This window comes from Vanellus vanellus, assembly GCF_965231255.1.
Source record: "Vanellus vanellus genome assembly, chromosome: 10".
NCBI lineage: Eukaryota > Metazoa > Chordata > Aves > Charadriiformes > Charadriidae > Vanellus > Vanellus vanellus.
The window spans coordinates 14,686,800-14,707,715 of NC_138915.1; the positions used below are offsets into that span (position 1 = coordinate 14,686,800).

The following is a 20,916-nucleotide window of genomic DNA, read 5'->3' on the forward strand; positions in this document are numbered from 1 at the left end:
ATTTGCTTTTATCCTGTATCTTTCCTAATCCTGCTGAAAAATCATTCCTCAGCTGACAAGAGCTTGCTGTAACTTTGGAGCCCTTTGGTGTCACTTCACAGGCATCAGGGAGAGGAAGGTTAATGGGATTAGACCCAGACGATTCCAGGGACACTGAATACAGTGTCCCTTTTCTCTCTGTCCTTTAATTAAGCCCCTTGTAACTGCTTGGGATTTGGGAGTGACCTCAGCGCTTTCCTAGCAGGACCCTTCCTCATGGGCCATTGCTCCAGCACAATGTACCTTGGCCTTTTCATCCCGAGGGAGTGGTTTGGGAAGGTCAACAATTCAAGCTGCGTGTCCTAGTTTTAGTGCACATGATAGCAAGTCAAAGGGAGGTCATGGGGGGATGCTAACCAACCACCCAGTTATGTCCTGTAAAGGGAAACCACCTTCCAGTGAGAGGGGAAGTTGCACAGTGAGGGAGAAAGCGAAAGCCCAGAATAGAGGTATTCAACCTGTGACTGTTTCCAAAAGAAGCCGGTGTCAGCTGGATTTGTCTCTCAAATGTCACCTCCCACTGTGGGAAAATATCAGCCTACCTGGTTCCTGCAGGTCTTCACAGCAGCAAGGCTGCACTTTTGTTTTTCTGCTTACGGAAGGGAAAGATTCAGAAAAGTACACCTTGTGACAAGCATGTGCAAGCCATGGAAATGTCACACCAAACCAGCTCGGGTCCAAGCAGGCACCATTTCCCCAGCTGCATCATTTCTGCCAGCTGTAATCTGGTTCCTGCAATGAAACCAGCACTTCTGCAGCCGATACCCGTGCCCTGTGCTGCCTCACCCATGTGCACGCACCAGTTTGCCCACAGCACCAGGCAAACTCCCCTCTGGGCTGTCTGTGAGACAGCTGGTGGACGTTAAGCTCATTTCCTTAGCCTGGAGAGGCAAATTGCTGTGGAACCTGGTTGTGCTGTTTTCAGGAGCCTGGAATTAGCAGTACACATCAAAGCATTAGTCCTGATTCAGAAAGCCCAGCGACAGAGTCAAGGCAAAGTCCTTTAGCTGTCCCTCCTGTCCCCATGCACTTTGGGGTGCTAAAGGCAACACAAAGCCCAATGCTGACTATGGACTGGGGTTTTCAGCGCTGACAAGCTAAAGACAGCCCCATGCTGAGTTAGATCCTGCTCTGACCACATGTTTTCTAATGGGCGCGTTCAGTTTTAGGGCTGTTTCTCAAGTTTGCGTGGGCAGGGCTGTAGAGCAGAGTGCAGCGGAGGGAGCCCTTGCTCTGCAGCCCTGCACCTTCCTGCAGCAGGGAGAGGTTGCTTTAACCCGATTACTTTGAAATATGCTTGCAGGCTGTGTGCCAAGAGCCCTTCCACGTGTACCCCGCTGCTTACCTTCTTTCTCTGCAGTGATGAAGCCCACTAGCAACTCCCAATGCCCTGACTGAAACAATGGGTCAGTAACGTGGTTTGTCTGTAAGAAAAAGGACTGGGGCTGAAGCTGTGAAGCTGATGTCTAGGGGTAGGATTTCCCCACACTCAATCAGCATCAGTCCCAGCGCAGCCTTTGGCTGGGTCCTCTCCAGGCTGGTGAGACCAGCGTCCACACCCTTGAGTGACGCATACACATCTGGAGCCTTAGTTATTGCAGAGTCCTGGCTGTCCTCATGAAGCTCTGGAGATAGATAAGGCAGACGTCTGAGACTTTCACTCTTTCTGGGTCAAAATGCATTTTTTAAAGCTTCTTGCAAAGAAAATAAGAAAAAACTCAGAAATTAATATCAACCCCTTCTGTCCTTTACTAATCCCCCTTTCTCATTCCTGCCAGCCTGTTACAGGGATGAGTTTTCACCTGCTGAGCAGAGCCGTGTATTTACTTTGTGATCCGATGGCTCTCCGAAGGTGCCAAAGGTGGAGAATGTCCCAGCTCCAGTGTCGGGGCCTGTTGCATGGTGTCACCTTGTGGGGACACAAACGGGTATGCGGCAGCTGAGCACTTTAGCACTTTAGTGGGGTGACATGCCGGACCTGATGCCCCTCAGCTCCCCGCGATGCAGAGCCGCCCCAGCGGTTTCATCACTTCCCAGCTGCTGTTTCGGGGATGGTCGCAGCTAATAACAGCTGTAACCCCCTCTCCATCCTCCTCCCCCCACCACCCCGGCCCTAACCCGCTGTGAATGGCACCGAAACTGCCGTTGTGCCCCTCCCCGGGGGGGGGGGGAGGAAGGACCGCGCCGCCCGCGGCGATAAAAGGGGGCGGCGGCGGCGATCGGCCCCGGCCCCATCCCCGGCCATGGGCCGCCCCACCGCCGCCGCCGCGCTGCTCTGCCAGCTGGGGCTCTCCGCGGCCATCCAGTGGCTGTGAGTAGCGATCCCGGGGGAGATGCTCCCCCACACCACACACACCCCTCCGTGCCCCCTTTTGGGGCTCCCCTTCTCCGGCTGGGTCCCCGGAGGGGTGTCTGTGGTCCCCCCTCGCTGACACCCACCCTCTCCCCGCAGCGGGCTGACGGAGAGCGGCAGCGGGGTGGCCTGGAATGAAAGCCACCACTGCCGGCTGCTCGCCGGGCTAGTGCCAGACCAGTTCCAGATGTGCCGCAGGAACCTGGAGGTCATGCACAGCATCGTCCGGGCTGCTCGCCAGACCAAGAGCGTCTGCCAGAAGACCTTCGCAGACATGAGGTGGAACTGCTCCTCCATCCAACGTGCCCCAAGCTTTGGCCCTGACCTGCTGAAAGGTAAAGGATGCTTCGTCCACTGTGTTCATGCTCCTCTTTCTGCCCCATGTAGCTTTCCAGGCCAGCAGCACTTTAGGCAGCGCTTTAATATACAGCACTGCTGTTCAGTTGGTGGGTGTCAATTTTGGAGAAACTTGTTGCCATTACACTGGTGTTAATCCTATGCAGCTTAGATCTGCAGGAGATGACAAACAGTAACTTCCATTTCAAACAAAAACAGCTGCTAGAGGCTCAAACAAAAAGGGGGGAAGAGGTGGGGACACAGGCTGTATACTGACAGCATAATATAATGGGTGGTACAGGTTAAAAATACAGCACAAGAAAGATGTTGGGCCTTGGTTTTATCTCGTTGCAAGATCTCACAATGCAAAACACCACCCTCATTTGCATTGTGAGATCTGTGAGAGGAGTGTTTGGCTGGGCAGGGAAGAAGGACATCTCCCCCTCTTCTTCCCAGGAACCCGGGAATCGGCCTTCGTCTATGCCCTCGCTGCCGCCGGCGTCGCACACTCCATCGCCCAAGCCTGCACCTCAGGAGAGCTCCCTCTCTGCTCCTGTGGCTCTGTCCCCTTGGAGGTCCCCGGGCCGGACTTCAGATGGGGAGGCTGTGGGGACAACCTGCACTACGGCCTCCAACTTGGTGCTGCTTTTGCTGACAGTCCCTTAAAATCCAGCAAGCTGGGGACACAAGCGCTCAAGGCCATGAATCTGCACAACAATGCAGTGGGCCGGCAGGTGGGTATGGTGCCCACCAGGGATTGCTGCAGCTCAGCCCACCTTACAGCAGCCTGCAGGGCAGAGGTGCCTAATGTAAGGCAGTAGACTCTGGCCAGGCTGTTGGGATGCTGTTCTTAAAGTCGGGAGGCAACTAAATGGTTAAAATGGAGTTACATGTGTTTGCAGAGACACTCCCCGCTGCTAGCCCACCCCCAAACTTCCCTGCACACTTTCCACAACTAGGGCAAGATATTTGCCACTTCACACCAGTACTTCCCGTACTTCTTTCCAGCCCTCTCATAGGAGCAGAGGCCTGTCCTGCCCCACTCCAGCTGGGCTGCCCAGCCCTGCCCAGAGCTGCAGGATTTTGTACTTTCCGGCACTTGTGTTCCCCAGGTGAGGACACAGCCATCCTGCATCCACAAGTGTTGACTAGGGAAGCCACCAGCTCCACTGCAAGCTCCAGCAGGGAGTTCCCCAAGGGTTAGGTTCTTATCACAAAGGGAATGAAGCAGGGCTGGGTCCTTGATTGCCCTATTATATTCATTTAAAGGTGGCAGTAAGCAGCTGACCTCTTTCATCTCTTGAGACTTCCCGTGGATGCTCTTGCAAATCAATCAGTAGGGTGGGTACCAGGAGAAAGCAGAAGCAAATTTGTCGGTTTTTCTGTCCTCTGCAGGTGCTGAGTGACTCCCTGGATACCAAGTGTAAATGCCATGGCGTTTCAGGCTCCTGTTCAGTGAAGACCTGTTGGAAGGGACTGCCAAACCTGGATGAAATTGCCTCTGACCTCAAGTCCAAGTACCTGGCAGCCATCAAGGTGACCCACCGGCTCGTAGGGCCCAGGAAGCAGCTGATACCTAAAGAAACAGACATCAGGCCAGTGAAAGAGACAGATCTGGTTTATCTCATCAACTCTCCTGACTACTGCACACGGAATCTCCACCTGGGGTCTCTGGGGACACAGGATAGGTAAGAAACTGCTGCAAATACATTCCAACTCAGTCTCTCATTTCTTGAGTATCTGTACCATTGGGTTTGGGAGCATGCTTCGGGAAGCTTGTGTGGACAGGCAGTCCCCCGTTAGATGGGGACACCACAGGGACAGCTGTGAAATCTTTGCATCTTAAAGTCCCAAGGGCAGGAAGGCAGATGTCGTTCTTACAGAGCTATGCAGGTGTAAAGGCAAGGGAGAGCCCTCACAGAGTCCATCACCTCCACTCTCCAAGACAGGATCCATCCAGTGAGGAGTCAGAAAGGGAAATACCGCCTCTCCCTGAAAGCCTTTGGGTGCTGCCTGCCAGTAACCAGAACAGTTCAGCAGTCCCTGGAGTTTGCGGTGCTTCCCAGATGTCTCCTTTCTGGAGTGGGAGGGAGCAGGGCAGGAGGGAGTTTTTAGAAGGATGGGAAAGCTTCATTTGAAGGCTGAGCCAGGGCTGCCTCAGGGCTGTGACTTGCAATCCCTGCTAGATTAAGCAGTAGCAGAAGTTCCTGGTTCTAGCCATCTGCCCTTCCTTCTCCATGGGAAGTTCCTGCCTGCAGTGTGATACAGAGTGAGTGTGCCCAACCTCAGCTACAGCTGCTCAAATGTTGCCACAGTAACACAAGGTGACATCAACCCCAGTCTGCAAGCAGACCCCTGCACGTTGCTGCCTCCTGCTATGGGCACATAAGCTCTAGGAGGAGGCCGGAGCAGATAGCTGTGGTCGGCACCACCACCATTGGTGGGCAGGTACGCTCCCTCAGCTCCCACTTGTGCATCCTCCTCTGCAGGCAGTGCAACAAGACGTCCATGGGCAGCGACAGTTGCAACCTGATGTGCTGTGGCCGTGGCTACAATGCCTACACGGAGGAGGTGGTGGAGCGGTGTCACTGCAAGTATCACTGGTGCTGTTACGTGGTGTGCAAGAAGTGTCAGCGGAAGGTGGAGAGATATGTCTGTAAATAATGCCAGAGGCACCAGGGCAGGCAGGAGGACTCTTGTGCTGATCTATCCTCCAGGGCACAGCTGGAGACCAAATGCCAACCACAAGGGATGCTCTGAGCTACGGCAAGAAGAGGGCTACGTGGGAAGCCTGGAGTCTCGCATTACCATGGAAGACCTCAAACTGAGAGATGCGAAGAAGCCTAAGACTGGAGGCCGACCTCTGCTCCATCTCTCCAGAGCAAGACAAAAGGCTGCTCTCCTGCAGCTGATCAGGAGCGTCCAGCCCTCTGTCTCCAGCTGGGGACAAACCATTTATCACTCTGCATGCACAGCCCCTTTTCTCCAGGGGTTGAATGGGGACCCTGGGCTGCCATTGTCTCTTTGCAGGAGTTTTCTGACAGTGGCCTGAAAGCCAGGAGTGATGGATGGGAAGAAGGGAGAGAGTTGCCTGGTGGGAGAAGGCTGCAGGGGAAGAAAGCTGCTTCGGGCAAGAGGGTCATGGGCAGTGGGGGCAGGTTTCTGCTGTGGGCTCACCCAACACCACTGAATGTTCCTCCTCAGAGGCAAATACTGGTCCAGTGCCTTTTTCAGCATCTGAAATGAAGACCAGGCTTGGACACAGGCAGAACTAGTTAGTGCTCCAGGAGACAGAACTCAACAATCCTCCCCAAGACCTGCATGGAGATTGCCGCTTCTCTCACCGATGACTGGTTAAGGCACACAGACCTAGGGACAGGAGTGGTCCCAGAGACTGCCGAAGCAGAGCAGCATGGCAAAACTGCACCTAGCAGCCTTGTATTAACAAGGCAGCCATGGTAGCACTGCAGCTTCTGCCCTCTGGGCTTGTGTTGGAGGTGGAAGCCCACTCACCATGTGGCATGCTCATGGCTTATCCTTCCTGTCTCCTCTTCTAGATCACTAAGGTCTTCAGCCCACTCCTTCCACCCCATTAATACCAGGTGTGCTGGCACTCTGGCCTGGAGAGAGGACATGACTCTAGGGCCCTTGAGAAATAAGAATGAACCATTAGTCTCTCTACTTAATATAAGTGGGATTCTGGTCTGTGTTTTTTAAATAAATGTATTATACTATACCTCTCTGGAACATGTTTTCTAGGACAACCTCCTTCCTCCATCTCCTTCTCAGATGGCCACAGGGAAAGAAGCAAGGCTATAAGGAGACCATAAAGCCCCATTTCTGTACCCTTACGCACAACAGGGCACCAGTTCAGTTTTAACTCTTTCTGCTGCCCATTGGCCTGGGTTTGCCTTTAATTACAGATATCTGTCAGCCTCAGATACTGTGCACATATGGAAAACCTGTTGGAAGGTTTCTATTCCCTGCTTCCTTGGGACTCCGACCAGCCAGCAAGGAATCCGGCTTCCTGGGATTCAGCACTGCTGGCTGGAAACCGAGGCAGCCCCAGATTAGCTTCTGATCCTTGTGAATGTTGTCTGGACTAGCCAAGCGTGCGTGTGTGAACAGCAGGGAGGCAGGAGCCAGAGGTGGGGGCTCTGGTGGCCCCCCATTTCCCCTAGCACAGAAGCTGGCCAAGCACTTGCATGGGATAAGGGATTCCTGGTCATGCAGCCTTTGGAGAGAAAGGATGAGTCTAAGTATACAGGTCCTGAAGAGAACCCACAGTACAAGGAGGACAGGTAAACTTGATGGAAATCCTAGGGCAAATTCCTGCAGCTCGCACTGTGACCTAGAGACTCTGGTGGCTTTGCGTGCGTCTTGCTTTATTTGTGGTTTGCACTGAATAGAGTTGGCCGCGTTCAGCCCCGAGTCCAGCTGTATGATTACTCATTTCCATATTCATTCAATCATTTTTAATAGTCTCTGCTGGGTCACGGAATCAATTCATGAGCTTTTATTGTAAACCATCCCATCCACTTAATGTGCTCCAGGTTTCTGTATTAGCAGTGAATAAGAGCTGAGAGTCAAAGGTGGCTTCAGACAAGCCTGGGAGCTGGAAGTTGAAATGTTCAGGGGTGAAGCATGTGCTCACATAGTTAACCAAGTGAGTTAACTATCATTATCAGTTGTTAATGTGCCATTGACTTGATCTGGCTGCTGACATCTAGCCTTCCCAGAGTGACAGTAAAGCCGCAGCTGCAAGGCTTCCGTCACAGCTGCAGAAGGCCAAAAAGCTATCTTGAGTTTTTCTTTTAAAATGCAATTAGGGGTTAGTCACCAGCATTCCTCAGAAAAGGGAGTCTTCAGCTGCCGGGCTGCAAAACAGCTGCAGTTTCTGTGTCCAGAGCCAGGCTAAGGGAGAGGTGATGCAGGTACTTAATTAGGGTTGCTTAAATACCTTCCCTATAGCCACCTCATTGTGCTTCACCAGATCAGAGGGAGGTGAAACCGGGAGGGGCTGTGAACTCTGCAGAGCATTGCAAAACGAGCTAGTGAGAAAAAAAAAAAAACAGGGGAAGGATCTTGTGGAGTGAGAGATTCAGCCAGGAGGGTGGGAAATGTGATTTGCATTTGGTAACTACAAACACACATAGCCTGGGGTAGAGGAGAGGAGCCACAATAGCTAGGAATGCCCCGGGGAGATGTTGTGATCCCCTCCTAGAGAGGTCCCATTTGAATTTCTGCCTGGGAAAAGGCAGGGTCAAGTGCTGAGTATGCGGAGTCCTCTCCTCCTCTTGCTCCTTGCATCTTCACTGCAAGCCCAACAGGGAAGAGCTGGGAAAGGACTGGAGGGGTCAATCAGCAGCAAGGACCTTGGGCTCTGTTTGTGTCCTGCAGGAAATCGGAAAGTACTGTAATTAGTCAAAGGGTGCAAAGGGTCAGGCTGGCAGGAAGGACGATGGTGGGGAGGTGACAGTTAAGTGACAATGTTTTGAGCAGGCAGTGTTGTCATCTGAGCCCACACCTGGACTTACCAGGCTTGTGAGATCTGCTGGACTAGAAGAGGCTCCTAAGGGACTGAGAACCCCAGAGCAAGGCAATCAGCAGCAGGCAATGGATCCAGAGGGAATAAACCACAAGGGTTGAGGGGATCCATCTGACTAGATGCATTTTCTCCCTCTAGCCCTTCTGCTTGGGCAGAAAAGCTGGCAGGAAGGTACCAGGGGAACATGGAGACCCTTCACCAAGCCCAGGTGAGCACAAGCACCCTCTGAGGTGAAAAGATGGGAAAACTTGGACCCTGACATCACCCTCTGGTGGCTCCCAGCACCAGCCAGTGCAACCCACTGCCAAAGAAATAGGAGCAAGAAGGCTTTTATCTAAACCTTTGCTTCCACCCCAAACATCTCCAGCTCTGGCAGATAGCCCATCAGGACCTGAATAGACCTGAGCAAGGACAGTAGCAGTGTCCCTGAAATCAAGAGCATCTCTGTAACAATTGTGGCTTTGCAGCCCTTCAGACACTTCCTCGTGTGTTTCTTTTGCCCTGCTTTCACAATCTGTCCTCTCCAGACTGTGGTAGGCTGCTGTCATTACCCTCTGCTTCACGAACCCTCGCTGGGCTCACTGCTAATGTGACGGATCTACCTCTTTGACTTTCCTGTCATTAGCCATTTTTCCCAATGTCTTGTGGCTTTTTGTTTATCTGTCTCTCTGGAAATGAGACTCCCTGGAGCTGAATTCTCCATGGCCATAGCAGAAGTCTTTCACTTTCTGGTGCTGTGAACTGACATGGGAGAGATGGCTCTGAAAATGTCTTGTGCATAGAGGAAATCCATCCTTCTACATGAAATGTGGTGAGAACCAGGCAAAGGGTTTGCTCTGAAAAGCCTCCTCTTGGTTACTGCTTTATTTTTAATTTGGGCTTGAAAGGAGTAATGCTGGTATGAATATGATCGTTTCCTGCTGGCTAGACTTGTGCAGACAATGAAGTCTGGAGAAAGGAGAGTGATTTTCATGGGCTCTTTTGACTTTGCTTCTAAAGCACTGATTTTTTTTATTTCCTTTTATTTCTTTATTCATTGAGGGATGCTGCTTAACTTATTCCAGGAGGATAATCTGAGCAAGGGCAACAAACTGTTGGTAATCAAGCAAGCATTTTGGAGGAAGAATGACTCTGTGTTCAAGAACACGCCAGGATGTTTCTTCCCTACAGCCCTGAATTGCAGCTCTGAGAGGATGGTGGGTCAGGACCTCCACCTGCTTTTTGCTTGTGCTTTTCACAAAGAAAGCTGAGCCAGAACAAGAAGAAGGGATGGGATAGGTCTGCTCTCTGGGGGCTCAGCTGTCCATCAACATCTGTACTGCTGTATATATTTGGGGGATGTTGCTTTGACCTTTGGGATGGTTGGTGCCTACATCATCACACCACAAGATGCAAACATGAGTAAATATTTAAGGAAAAACCCTTGCATCTCTGTTCTCCTTTATTTCTGGGGTGTTCAGCAATACCATGATGTCCTAAGGATGACAAATAATAATAGGGATTGTCCCTGTGGGGATCTTCAGCTGAGGGACAGGGACAAATCAACATAGGTGAGTAACAGCCATAAGACCAGAGGGGGAACAAGGCTGCAGACTGAGGGCCCTTGGGCATAGCTTGATGGGCAGTTGCGGCAATGGCTGAGTGAAGTTTAGAGGGGAAGCAAACTTCTATATAGTGTCCCTTCAGCTCCAAACCCTGTATTTTAGCAAGTTGCCGAATCAGAGTGGAAAAGTCCCAGATACTGCAAGTTTGTGGTATCCCTGTCACATCCGCAGAGGCCAGGAGGAGTGGGTGGCTGAATTTCTGAGCACCCCAATCTCCCTTCACCAGCCTGTATTTCTCCCTCTTGCATGCTTAAACTCATCCATGTTCAGTGCGGGCAGCACCCTGGAGGCTGCTTACAGCGGACTTTTGAAATTGCCTTTCTGCCAGTGCAGAGAAGGTGCCATGCCCACCTTATTGAGTCACTAAATAGTAGCATCTTCCCTTTGTGCACCCCTGGGGACACTGCCTCCAAGGTCCATCAGAAAGTGAGTTAAAGCAGGGAAGGAGCTGCAGAACAGTCTCCTCTCCAGAGAAGAAGCTGATGTGGGCCCATGAGCCACCTTAGGGCTGCCATCCAACTGGGCTTTTCCAGGAGCATCCTCCCGCCAGCCCGGAACGGTGACCATACAGATTTTGAGAACTTTCTCAGTTTGCATATGTGTCAGCCGTGACCACTGTGCATGTGCTGTGTGGTGGAGTAAGGAATTTCCAGGCATGCTTCAGTCTAGCTGAAGTCTAGCTGAAGCAGCACTCGTGTGCTGTAGGATGACATGCAGAAGCTCTAACACCTTCCAAGAAGACTTGATTGACTTGTAATGTGCTGATGCTCCTGGGAAGCACTGGACAGACACTGGATGTGCACTGACAGATGTTCTACACATGTGCATTAAATGCAATACACCATGGCAGCCAGTTTTACTACCTTTATAATGGAAAGCACGTGGGCACATTTCATGTCTGGAAGTGGAAACGTAAGAAAAGCTGAGGCTGATCCCTAGACATTGACTTTATGCTGAAAATCTACTGCACCGAGACACCTGGTAGAACTGGGGAGTGCAAGAGACTGATCCCCAGCTTGCCAAAGCTCCGGGAACTCCCCCTTTTCACATGCAGCGGGACTAATCACAGCTACTATTCCTGTAGTCTCCAGCTTGAGACTCATTGTACTGTGAATAGGGGCTTGCTGGGTAATTATGACTTCCGAAGAATCATTTATTTTTTCCTTGTGTTGAGAACATCAGCTCCATAATTAGAAGGGGCAGCTCAAAAAACCATGTCCTGCCAGGTCAACCTCAGGCAGCAGGAGAACATGTGCAGGTTCATGCAGTTTGCTACACTGGAGCTGAAAAGAAGACTGTGGGTGACTGGTCACTAACCCTTACTGATTTCATGCTCTCACAGTGTAACAAACCTATTCTTCACCAGTTGTGTCAGCAGATAAAAACAGGGGGCTGATAAATTTCTAGCAAGGAGATTCGGGAGCTTCCAACCAGCTAACCCACTTGGCCCCTAGAGGCAAAGCCTTCTCCATCCCAAAGAAAACCGGGCCTCACACGGATTTCCTACTCTCGGTCTAGCCTGGTGAGCCAGGATAATGTGCTGCTCAAGGCCTGTCCTGTGCTGCCCCCGAAAATCTGGGTCAAAACTGCCTCTCCCACCCCCTCAGTTTTAAGGGGAGGGGAGGTGGGCTGAGAGCCTACGCTCCATCATCAGCCTTTTTACAATTACTTGGACAGCAAGGCTATGAACTTGCCTGGCTTCTCCAAGAGGTGAAAGCCTCCAAGGAGAATGCCCTACGGAGATGTTTGTTAAAGATTAAACCGAGATATCCTGTAGGAAGGTGATCTGTGAACTGCCCAAAGACTCTCTGGGTAATACAAAGGATAATGCACTGGAGGAGTTCACCCTAGCAGTCTCTTTTGCTCTGATCATTAAAAGTGCTGCTGAAATGTTGAATCTTGGTGGTTACAGGGGGTGATCATGTGACAGGTTTACTGTAGCTTTTAACTAATGCATGTGAAGGGGGAAGATGTGGCGTTGAGTGGTATTGCTCTGATGAAAATGAACTGGTGGCAATTGTTGGGGATGCCAAAACATCTTCCGCTAGTGAAGAACAAAGGGCTGTGGATTCTTGGCCCCATTCCACTTCCAATCATTATACTAATTAATTTTCCCACCACCGGACATAGCGTTCTTCTTCACCTCCTGCCTGGCGTGCAGGAACGCCGCAGAATGACGCGGGCAACTCTTGACAGACCTCACGCTACTGGTGCCTGCCTTTGCAGCCTGAGCACTGCGGTGACAGGGAGGGTGACAGGAGGGTGACACCACTGTGGGGTATTCAGGGCACAGCGAGCAGGACCCCAGACCTACAGCTCTTCTGGTTTTGATGAGCAACTTTTTATTGAGCTATCTCACATAGGTATGAAGAAAACAAGCAGTAAATTATAAACTGACTCATTCTTGGAAGGCCAAGTGCTTCCAGCCAGCTCTGAATTACTATTACACCATATGCATTTCTCACATCTAGGTCAATTACCTGTGTTTCTAGGGGACCAACATCTCTTCATAAAAGCTCAGCTTTAACCCTTACCTGCCTTACGCCTGTTTAAATTTCAGACATTTTGTAACAAGGAGCTTGGGAACTACATTAAAAAAAAAAAAAAAAAAAAGGGGGGGAAAGGCTGCTTATTTTACTTTTGTTATAAAAAGAATAGAGAGAAAAAATTGAAGGTGCTGTGCTTAAAAAATAAAACGTGGCACTACACTACCGAATGTACTCACCCCTCTCACTCCTTTTCTAGAGGGGAGAGGCGCACGCTTTCTGTCAGTTTATCTAGTTATCCTCGGTTGGTTCTGCTTGCTTTGGGACCAGTCACCAGTACACCTGCCCCAGGAGCTCGCTGGCGGGGTCTGTGCATCAGGCAGGGACAAACTTTGGGACCACTGGACACACGTGAGGACCCACGGCACCGCCGCGCCCCGTGTGGGCGACACCGCCCCCGCCGCGGTGGCCTCCGGACGCTGCCCTGGGCGAGCCCAGAACCCCGCAGGCCCGCTGCGTCCTGCCTAGTCCCTGCCTCCGGCCCGCCCCTAACAAGATGGCAGCCGCCCTCTGCCCTCACCAAGATGGCGGGAGGGGGCGGGGTCTCTCGCGGCCGCCCCGGAAGTGGTTGGGCGGTGGCGCCTTCCCGGCCCAGCATGGCGGAGGGGGCCGGCACGGGGCCGCGGCTGGCGGAGCTGCTGGCGGCGGGCCGGCGGCTCTGGGAGGAGGTGGAGACCGGCACCGAGCCCTCTTCGGGGGCTCCGGCCGTGCAGGATAAGGTGCGGCAGGGGCTGGACGCGCTGCAGCGGGCGGCCGCCATGGTGGCGCAGCTGGACTTGTTCAGGTGAGCGGAGGGGAGGGATGGGCCGAGCTGGCGGCCCGGGCCCGGCCCGGGCCTCGGGGCCGGGCAGCGAGGCCGTATGAGGGTCCTCTATGCCTTCCGCCGGTTTCACACGGGCCCCCGGGCCGCCGCGGAGCGGGCTGGGCCTGGCGGGGCCCGGGCGGAGCGGGAACGGGAAGGTTCGTCTGGTCTCTCCCCTTGCAGCGAGAACGAGGAGCTGGAGGAGATCGCCTCGGCCGACCTGAAGTACCTGCTGCTGCCCGCCTTGCTGGGAGCCCTGACGCTGAAGCAGGTCGACCTGAGTAGGAGGCTGGAGCACCTGGAGAGCGCTCGGGCCCACTTCTGGCGTTTCCTCAAGCTCTGCAGGAGCTACGGGCTGGGCAGCTTCCACCTGCCCCCTGCCAGCCCCCAGGGAGAGGAAGACCCCGGGAGCCCGTCCCCAGGGGGCCCTGCTGCCGCCCAGCTCAGCCTGGTGGCCATGGCGTCAAGTAGGCAAGCCAAGATCGAAAGGTAGGCTCTTGCTTTGTGGTGTGTAAAGGCTTTTGAGAATCAGTTTAAGAGAAGGGGAGAGCCTCTGGCAGCGCGAGATTGTAAAGACAAGGGCTGTCAGGAAAGAACTGGTTCCCTTAATACTGGGATACTTTAAGCACTCATTTTAAGACCTGCACTGCATATTACTTAATGGTATTGGACTGTGCACAGATTGGGGAGATGCATTTATGTCTTTAGTTTCTGGCCTTTGAAGAACTGCACAAAATCTCTTATGGTTAGTTCTTTAATCACTGCTAACTGCATAAAGCCACCTATGTTGGAAGTTTCCTACCAGTGTGCTTATTAGATCTCTAAAAAAGAGGTGGTCGATGCTTCTTTGTCATGCTTTAATTGGGGATTTTGACAAGCTGTTGCTTATTGTGGTAGCACTGAAGGGCCCAAACTGAGCTCAAGAGCTGTTTAAATTGCATGAAGACAAAAATAGGATTTATATTCTGGAGAGTAACCTAACTGAGATGAGTTTGGGATACCAGAGTACATCAGGGCCTTTGCGGTCAGCGCAGCAAAGCCTTTTCAGCACGAGCTGCTCATCAGCAGTCTGAGCTGGGCATCACCTCCCGAGTGCAAGTGAGTTTTGTCAGCGCTGCAGGTAGGGCTTTGGTCACACGTGAACTCCCCTCTCGCTGAGGGCTTGTGTTTGTCTGTACCGTGACTCCTGCTTGGAGACAAACGGGAGGTGCCTGCATTGTGAGTTCTGTCATAAGCAGGTTAGTACTTGATCAGGGTGAGACATTGCAATTATAGTTACTTTCAGTAAAATGTGTACACTGCATGAGCAAAATATTCTAAAGAAGGCCTGTATCACCACACTGGCTCCAGACCTGTCTCATCCTAGTTGCCTTTAGCCACGGTCTCTGAATGAGCACATGCTGTGGTGTCCCAGGGAGCAGGTTGGGATTGCAGCGGCCAACTGAAGAGAATTTATCCTGCTGCAGAGTGTAAAGACAAACAAGAATGGAGCAGTTTGCTTTGTTTCCCTGCAGGACAGGACAGGACAGGGCTGGGCAGTCAGAAGCTCAGCCGGTTAATATGTAGGTTTTGAGGTTCTTGTGGAGCACTTTTGGATGGGTTTGGTTTTTAGAATGACCCTTGTGTACGCCTTGTCCTTTCAGCTCCCATAGGTTTCTGATCCTTGGTTCTGACTGCTCATTCTTCAGCTGGCACTGTAACTGAAGGAATTGGGACACAAGGATTTAGCCTGGAAGTGTATTATATACGTAGTTCCCCCCTTTAATAACTAATTCCTGAAAAAGTAAAAAAATCCAGAAAAGCAAAATTACATTAAAAAGAACCCGTACACACAAAAACACTTGAGACAGAAATTGGAAAAGTGTTTTAATCTGCCTTATAAGTAGCTTCTTGATATCTTTGTGTCATGTAGAAGCAACTCAAAATAGCTATTATATTGGTTTTCTCAGTGAAGCAGCCGATGAGTTAAGGTCCTGTTTTCTCTGTGAGATTAATGTTGCTAGGCTTGCCTAATTTTACCTGGGAGGCTTAATTTTCAAGGATTGCTCAACTTTTCAGAGAATAAAAAAAATAGAGAGGTGCCTCCAAATTTAAACTGTCATCATAAAGCTCCTTTTAACAGACGGGAGATACTTAAATTACAACAGTAAACCATCAGAACCTCCCCTTTTGTGTACAGTTTTCTTTTTAAATACATGAAATCATGTTAAACCTCTCACAAAGGGTAGTAAAGATCCTCTGTAATGTCTAAATTTGAGTTGACAGGCGGAAGTGATGGGGAAGATGGGAGGAAAATATTTTCATGCTGCATGTATGTCTATAACTGCATTTTCAAAGCCTTTTTAAAGCAGATTGGAACTCTTCTGATTTCTGTAGTTTTCATTTGTCAAAAACCTTCTGTTGTCAGTCAGATGAGGTGGGGAGATGGATCCACCTGCTTGGCATTTTGCCTCTTGCTAATGCATCATTAGAGGTCATCAATAAATGACAACCAGTATGATCTGGTGCTGCCAGTGCTCCTCCTCTTCTTAACAGGTACATTCCTGTAAGTCTCTGCTTTACTTCTACAGGACTCTTAGTTGTTAAATGAGTGGGTTCTCCTCACACAAGGAAATTTGTCAAAGATGTGAGGAGCTTTATGAATATGTAAGATTTTCTTACCCTAATGAGCACTGGTCAGCAAGTGGCATCTCTGTGAAAAGCAGCTGAAAGGGGATTGGGGTAGGAGGTAGCTCTCTAACTACATTTGACTGAATTTCAACAAATAGGAAATTGTTTATTTTCTAAAAGGCTGGGCTGAGCTAGGGAAAGGTTATTTAATGATCTCATTCTTTTCTCTTTGGGACAGATATAAGCAGAAGAAGGAACTGGAGAACAGGTTGGCCTCTATGACAACCTTTGTGGAGAGCGGGCAAGCAGATGAGGATCAGATACGGGAATTTTACATACTACAAATCCAGAAATGGATCAACACCAGCCTTGAGGAAATTGAGAGTATTGACCAAGAAATGTTCATCCTGAGGAGCAGAGGTGCAGCAAAACAGGTATGAGATATCTCATGAGGTATCTCTTGCACCGCAGATCCTGTGGACTGTGGATAGTTAGACCTGATGATAAACACTGTTGCAGGTAAATGAACCTCAGAGGAATTCAATAGCAGAGTTTTATAAGTTTCATTCTGTGAGTTCTTGATTGAAATTTAGCTCAATCACAGCACAAATAGATGGGGTTTGGTTTAATTCTGAATGGGCAGTGGTCTGATTTTTGGATTAGTCACTGTCCAGTTCTACCACATGTTCTAGACAGTCATGGCTTGTGAAATCCTGGAGCATAGAGTATCAGAGCTGAACCGGTCTGCGTGCAGAGGCTTTTCTCCACTTTGCTGGGTTTTGCCAGATCCTTAACTCTAAAGAACTAAGTACACTTGTAAATTAAAAGAAGACCCTTGTGATTTCTTTCAAGCCTATGCTTCTGGTCTATAAAGTGTCCAGACGCTTCAGAATGGACATTTCTTTCTGTATGCCGAAAGCTTCTCACAGACCTGCAGTTCCTGTGTAGAATAGTGTTTCTGGGCTTTATGTTGCTCACCTAAAATGTCTGTCTAGAAATAAAAAAATCATAATGTGCTGACATAGACCATAGTCCAGCTTTGGCACAGCTGGCTTGTGCAGTTCATTATTGGTGTTGCAGAACTCTGTTCTTCTGTAGTGCCCTGGGTTCTATCATCAGGAATGATGAGCTTTACTTGCTTCAGAATGTACTGCATTTGATCCCTGGGAAAAATAAGCTATATTTCATGCTTTGATCTGAGCTGATCTGGTTTAGCTCTGTCAGCTTTTCAGCTTTGATCAGAGTGGGTGTAACAAAGGCACAAAGAGAAGTGGTTTGTAGAAGCTCACAGACGGAGTTCATGATTTAAACTGGATTATGGTCCGAATTATCCATCTTGGGAAGTTGCTCTGACAGCAGAGGCATTTGTCTTCTATAAGACCTTTAATAACTTGTTTGGGGTGGGAAGCAGAGAAGGGGATTCTCATCTACATGGTTATCTTGTGACTATTGTTTGCATCTTCAGTCTTCAGCACCACCACACGGTACTTCTCGGCAAGTCAGGGCTCCACTGAAACCTTTCATACTTACCCGGGACGCTGCTCAGGCTAAGTATGTTGTTTTCTGATTATTTAGGCACAGTATGATGCAGTGCTCTGTTCTTATGTCAAGCCTAAGATACTCTCAAATGCAGAAAACCAGTCATTACCTTCAGGCAGCATGTCGCATCAAGGTGGCACATGCTGTGCATCTGTGCAGGGGATGGGGGAAACATCTAATTCTTCTACTTTCTCTAATTTTTTTCCGTTGCCAGCATGCTGCAGTGTTTTGGCTAACGCTGTTTCCTCCTCTTGGGATGGCAGAAGAGAAGATTGTATTAAGCAAATATTACTGTGTTAGTTTACAGGCCACGTGCTTGCTGTTTGGTAAGCTGTGGAGAGGCAAGGCTTATCTGCCCCTCCAACCTCTATATGATATAACAGGATTGTTCTTCACTGTTAAAATAAAGAGCCCAGCAGTGAAAAGCACGTGTGGTCTCTAAATCTAATGTAAACTCTGGAAGATTTTGGTGAATTCAAATAAGTGATCTTAGGGGCTGGAAAGATGTGATACCTACCAGAGAATTGTCAGTAGCAATAATATGGGTTTTAACTGTGAGGCTTTCTCCAGGGGATCAAGATCTTAACACTTTGTGGCACTGTGAGATTCTTGCAAGGAACGTGGCAGCAAAAACATGAAATGGGATAGAAACCAGACTTCTTGTCATGCTTTTGACATTATTTGCCCTGACCCTTTCATATATTTATTTAGCCAAGCCATGCCTAATTCAGTTCCCTTGGCAAGCTGTGCTAGAACAGTGTTCTCCTTTGGGCTGGAGAAATGATTCTGGGTCTTTGGACTAGAACAGTCCTCACCTCTCTAAATGAGCAGTGTGACCTCTTTAAAAGCTGTTATGTCTAGATTACTGGCAAGTCTGTTGCTGATGGCCCAGGTTGTAGAAATAACATTTGTTGTCAAGCCTTCCTTGATAACGTGCCTTATATTGTTAGTACCAATTGGAGCACAGAGCAGTTCTGTGCATGGTTGTCTATGTTTCTGCTCATTTGTAGCGATGTGAAGTGCCTTCTTTGACTGTCTGCCTCTTCCTGTAGAGTGTTTGGTGCTGGATATCCTGGCCTGCCTACAATGACTGTGGACGACTGGTACGAGCAGCGCAGAAGGCAAGGAGTCGTGTCTGGTCAGAGTGCCCCTCAGAGAACACCAGGTATAGAGTTGCAAAGCAAAGATTGGAATAGAGAATTTGGGAAGTCTCTTGAGGAGGAGGGTGAACAGGGATGTGTTGAGGGTGTAAAACACCCACTGACTGAGGAAGAGTAAGAGCTGACTTTATTAGGCAGTGAGAATAACTGAATTCCTGGACTGCTCTTTGGCAATTCCAGCTTTCTGTCTAGACCGGCTCCTGGCAAGGCTTCTGTTTTGAGAACTTGACTGGGGATCTTCCGCTGTCTTAATGCCCCTCGCTCCTGTTCTTGACCTTCAGCAGGTATAACTGATGAAGAGTTGCAGAAGCAGCAGCAGGAGAAAAAAGAAGAGGAGGATGATGAGGAAGCTCTTCAAAAAGCTCGGAACTGGGATGACTGGAAAGATACACACCCAAGAGGCTATGGCAACCGGCAGAATGTGGGCTGATGCTCTCGCTGCCGAGGGAGCAGGGCCTGGAAATCCTGTAAGAATTGCCTGTGTCCTGGAGATATAGGAGTAAATACACTGTACATATGCGGAGGTATCTGTGGCTTCTCTGGGAGGCACTGGAGTCAGAGGAATAAACATGACAGTTTGCTTTGGTTTACATGAAATGTCAGACTGAGTGCACTGGTCATGTACAGTGATACCACAGAGCTCCTGTCAGGCGGAGCTCTTTCTGAGGGGTCAGACTGCCTCTGTTCTCCCAGTCAGAGGAAGTCCTTGAAGGAAAAGTACATGAATTTGGAAACTGCTCTTTGTATTGTGGGTGGATGTATTTATTTTTTTCTCTATATTTTAAGCAAAATAAAATCTCTTGTGCTGCCTAGTTCTTGCTGTGAAAATCCCTTGTTCTTCATCCTAGGCTCTTCCAGAGCAGGTCTGTAAGGCTGGTTTCCAGCAACCAGGGGAGTTGGGGATGGGAAATAGGCAATGTCAGATGGCTGTGGTTTTCCGCCAAGGCTTCTGAATCTTGCGGTGCAGCATTCACATTGACAGGGAGGTCTGTATGCAGCCAGCTGCTTGGTCGCCTTTCCACAGGCTCATCCTGCTGTTCCTCCCTGAGCGGGCAGACCTGAAGTGTTTGGGATTTTTTGTGTTAAGTAGATCAGGTATTTCGAGGGCAATGTCTTGAAGTGCTGATACTACACATTGTACAAATGCCTTAATAGGGATGTTTGTCCTTTTGCTTAGTGTAATGTGGGGTCTGCGTGGCTATAGCATACATAACGTAATGCACAATGTGTGTACTTGGGACCCTCTTGTGGAGCCCTACAGTGGCCAATGCTGGGACAAACGGTGCCATATTCAGAAGCAAAGTAGTGCACTGGTTCATTAGTGTGCTTTGAAATCTATTTACAGAATAACCCTGAAGGGGTGAAAACCTTGTCTGGATTCCTCCAAAGGTAGTTTAAATAGCTGCTGGCACTAATCCTGCACTGGGTGAAAAGTGGTCTGTCGTACCTGGCACTGACCCGGAGCGCAGCCACCGCGTTACTGGGCAAGAAAGTGAGGAACCATGGCTGGACGCTCTGGAGTTGCCCAGCATGGGCTGACAGCTGTGACTGCAGTTTTTGTAAACCTGGTACAAATGTCAGGTTTAAAAAAACAAACAGCATCACTGCTACTTGTGCGTGTGGCAGTGTGTTACCTGGAGCAGGCCACAAGGCATTTACTGTCTTTGATTTGGTGCAGTTGGGTTCATCAGCAGAGGACTCCCTTGTTTCTGGGGACAGTGGGATTCTGAAGGAATTTGGAGTTTTTCCATCCTATTAGCATAACTTAAGCATACCTGAGGGGCCAACTAGGCTGCAGGAGAGCTTAGGCGATTTATACATAGTAATTTTGCCTCCCTTTAACTAACCTGTGTCTGTGAAGCTGTAGCCTGCTGTGAGTGCTGTTGCACCCTTTTTTCCAGTTGCTGAGTCTCTACAATCTGCAAAAGCAGATTATGAGGTTTTGTGGGTTCCAGACTTCTCCTGTGAAACATTTTTAACTTTAACAACACATGCAGTCCTCTACATGTATTCATCCCTTTCCTACGTTTGATGTTAGCTGGCTTTTCCTAGTGAGTATTTCCGGAGAGGTAGATCCTGAGAAGTAGCTCTAGTGAATCAGATGCTGTGCATTTTTACTGTTTCTTTGGCTGTTGAAGCTCCATCTCGGGGCTGCTTCTGCTGCTTTTCTGCTGCTTTTGTTGCCTTTTCTTATTTTCTTCCCCCAATCCTCTCCAGGCAGTCTCCAGTCTTCCTGGGCTAGCAGGCAGGGCTAGCTGCCCCCAGTGCCCCTCTTAGGGGTGGGAGAGGAGGCGGTAACGCTGGGTGGTGGGGCTGAGGGTCAGGGCCCATCTGGTGGGCTGTGTTCCCCTACTGTGGAACAGGAGCTTTGGGGATGAC

General features: G+C 49.8%; 2 protein-coding genes across 3 annotated transcripts; both read left to right on the top strand.

The window, feature by feature from the left end:
• Nucleotides 1-2,166: 2,166 nt before the first annotated feature.
• LOC309675978 (protein Wnt-11b-like) lies at nucleotides 2,167-5,392 on the top strand (the record flags this gene model as incomplete). Its single annotated transcript, XM_082488417.1, is given in 6 exon segments — nucleotides 2,167-2,238; nucleotides 2,241-2,350; nucleotides 2,492-2,727; nucleotides 3,185-3,462; nucleotides 4,124-4,416; nucleotides 5,218-5,392. Coding segments are annotated over 6 exon segments (1,164 nt in total).
• A 7,630-nt stretch (nucleotides 5,393-13,022) lies between these two features.
• On the top strand, nucleotides 13,023-19,349 carry IGBP1 (immunoglobulin binding protein 1; the record flags this gene model as incomplete). Of its 2 annotated transcripts, none has more annotated exons than XM_082488097.1 (6): nucleotides 13,023-13,210; nucleotides 13,412-13,717; nucleotides 16,077-16,272; nucleotides 17,304-17,389; nucleotides 18,430-18,542; nucleotides 18,819-19,349. In XM_082488097.1, 6 exons carry the CDS (start codon nucleotides 13,023-13,025, stop codon nucleotides 18,965-18,967), a joined length of 1,038 nt encoding a protein of 345 aa, XP_082344223.1. In that variant the 3' UTR covers nucleotides 18,968-19,349. The 2 variants fall into 2 exon arrangements, with proteins under 2 accessions (XP_082344223.1, XP_082344224.1); XM_082488098.1 differs by having other exon boundaries at nucleotides 18,822-19,349.
• Between the last annotated feature and the right edge of the window lie 1,567 nt (nucleotides 19,350-20,916).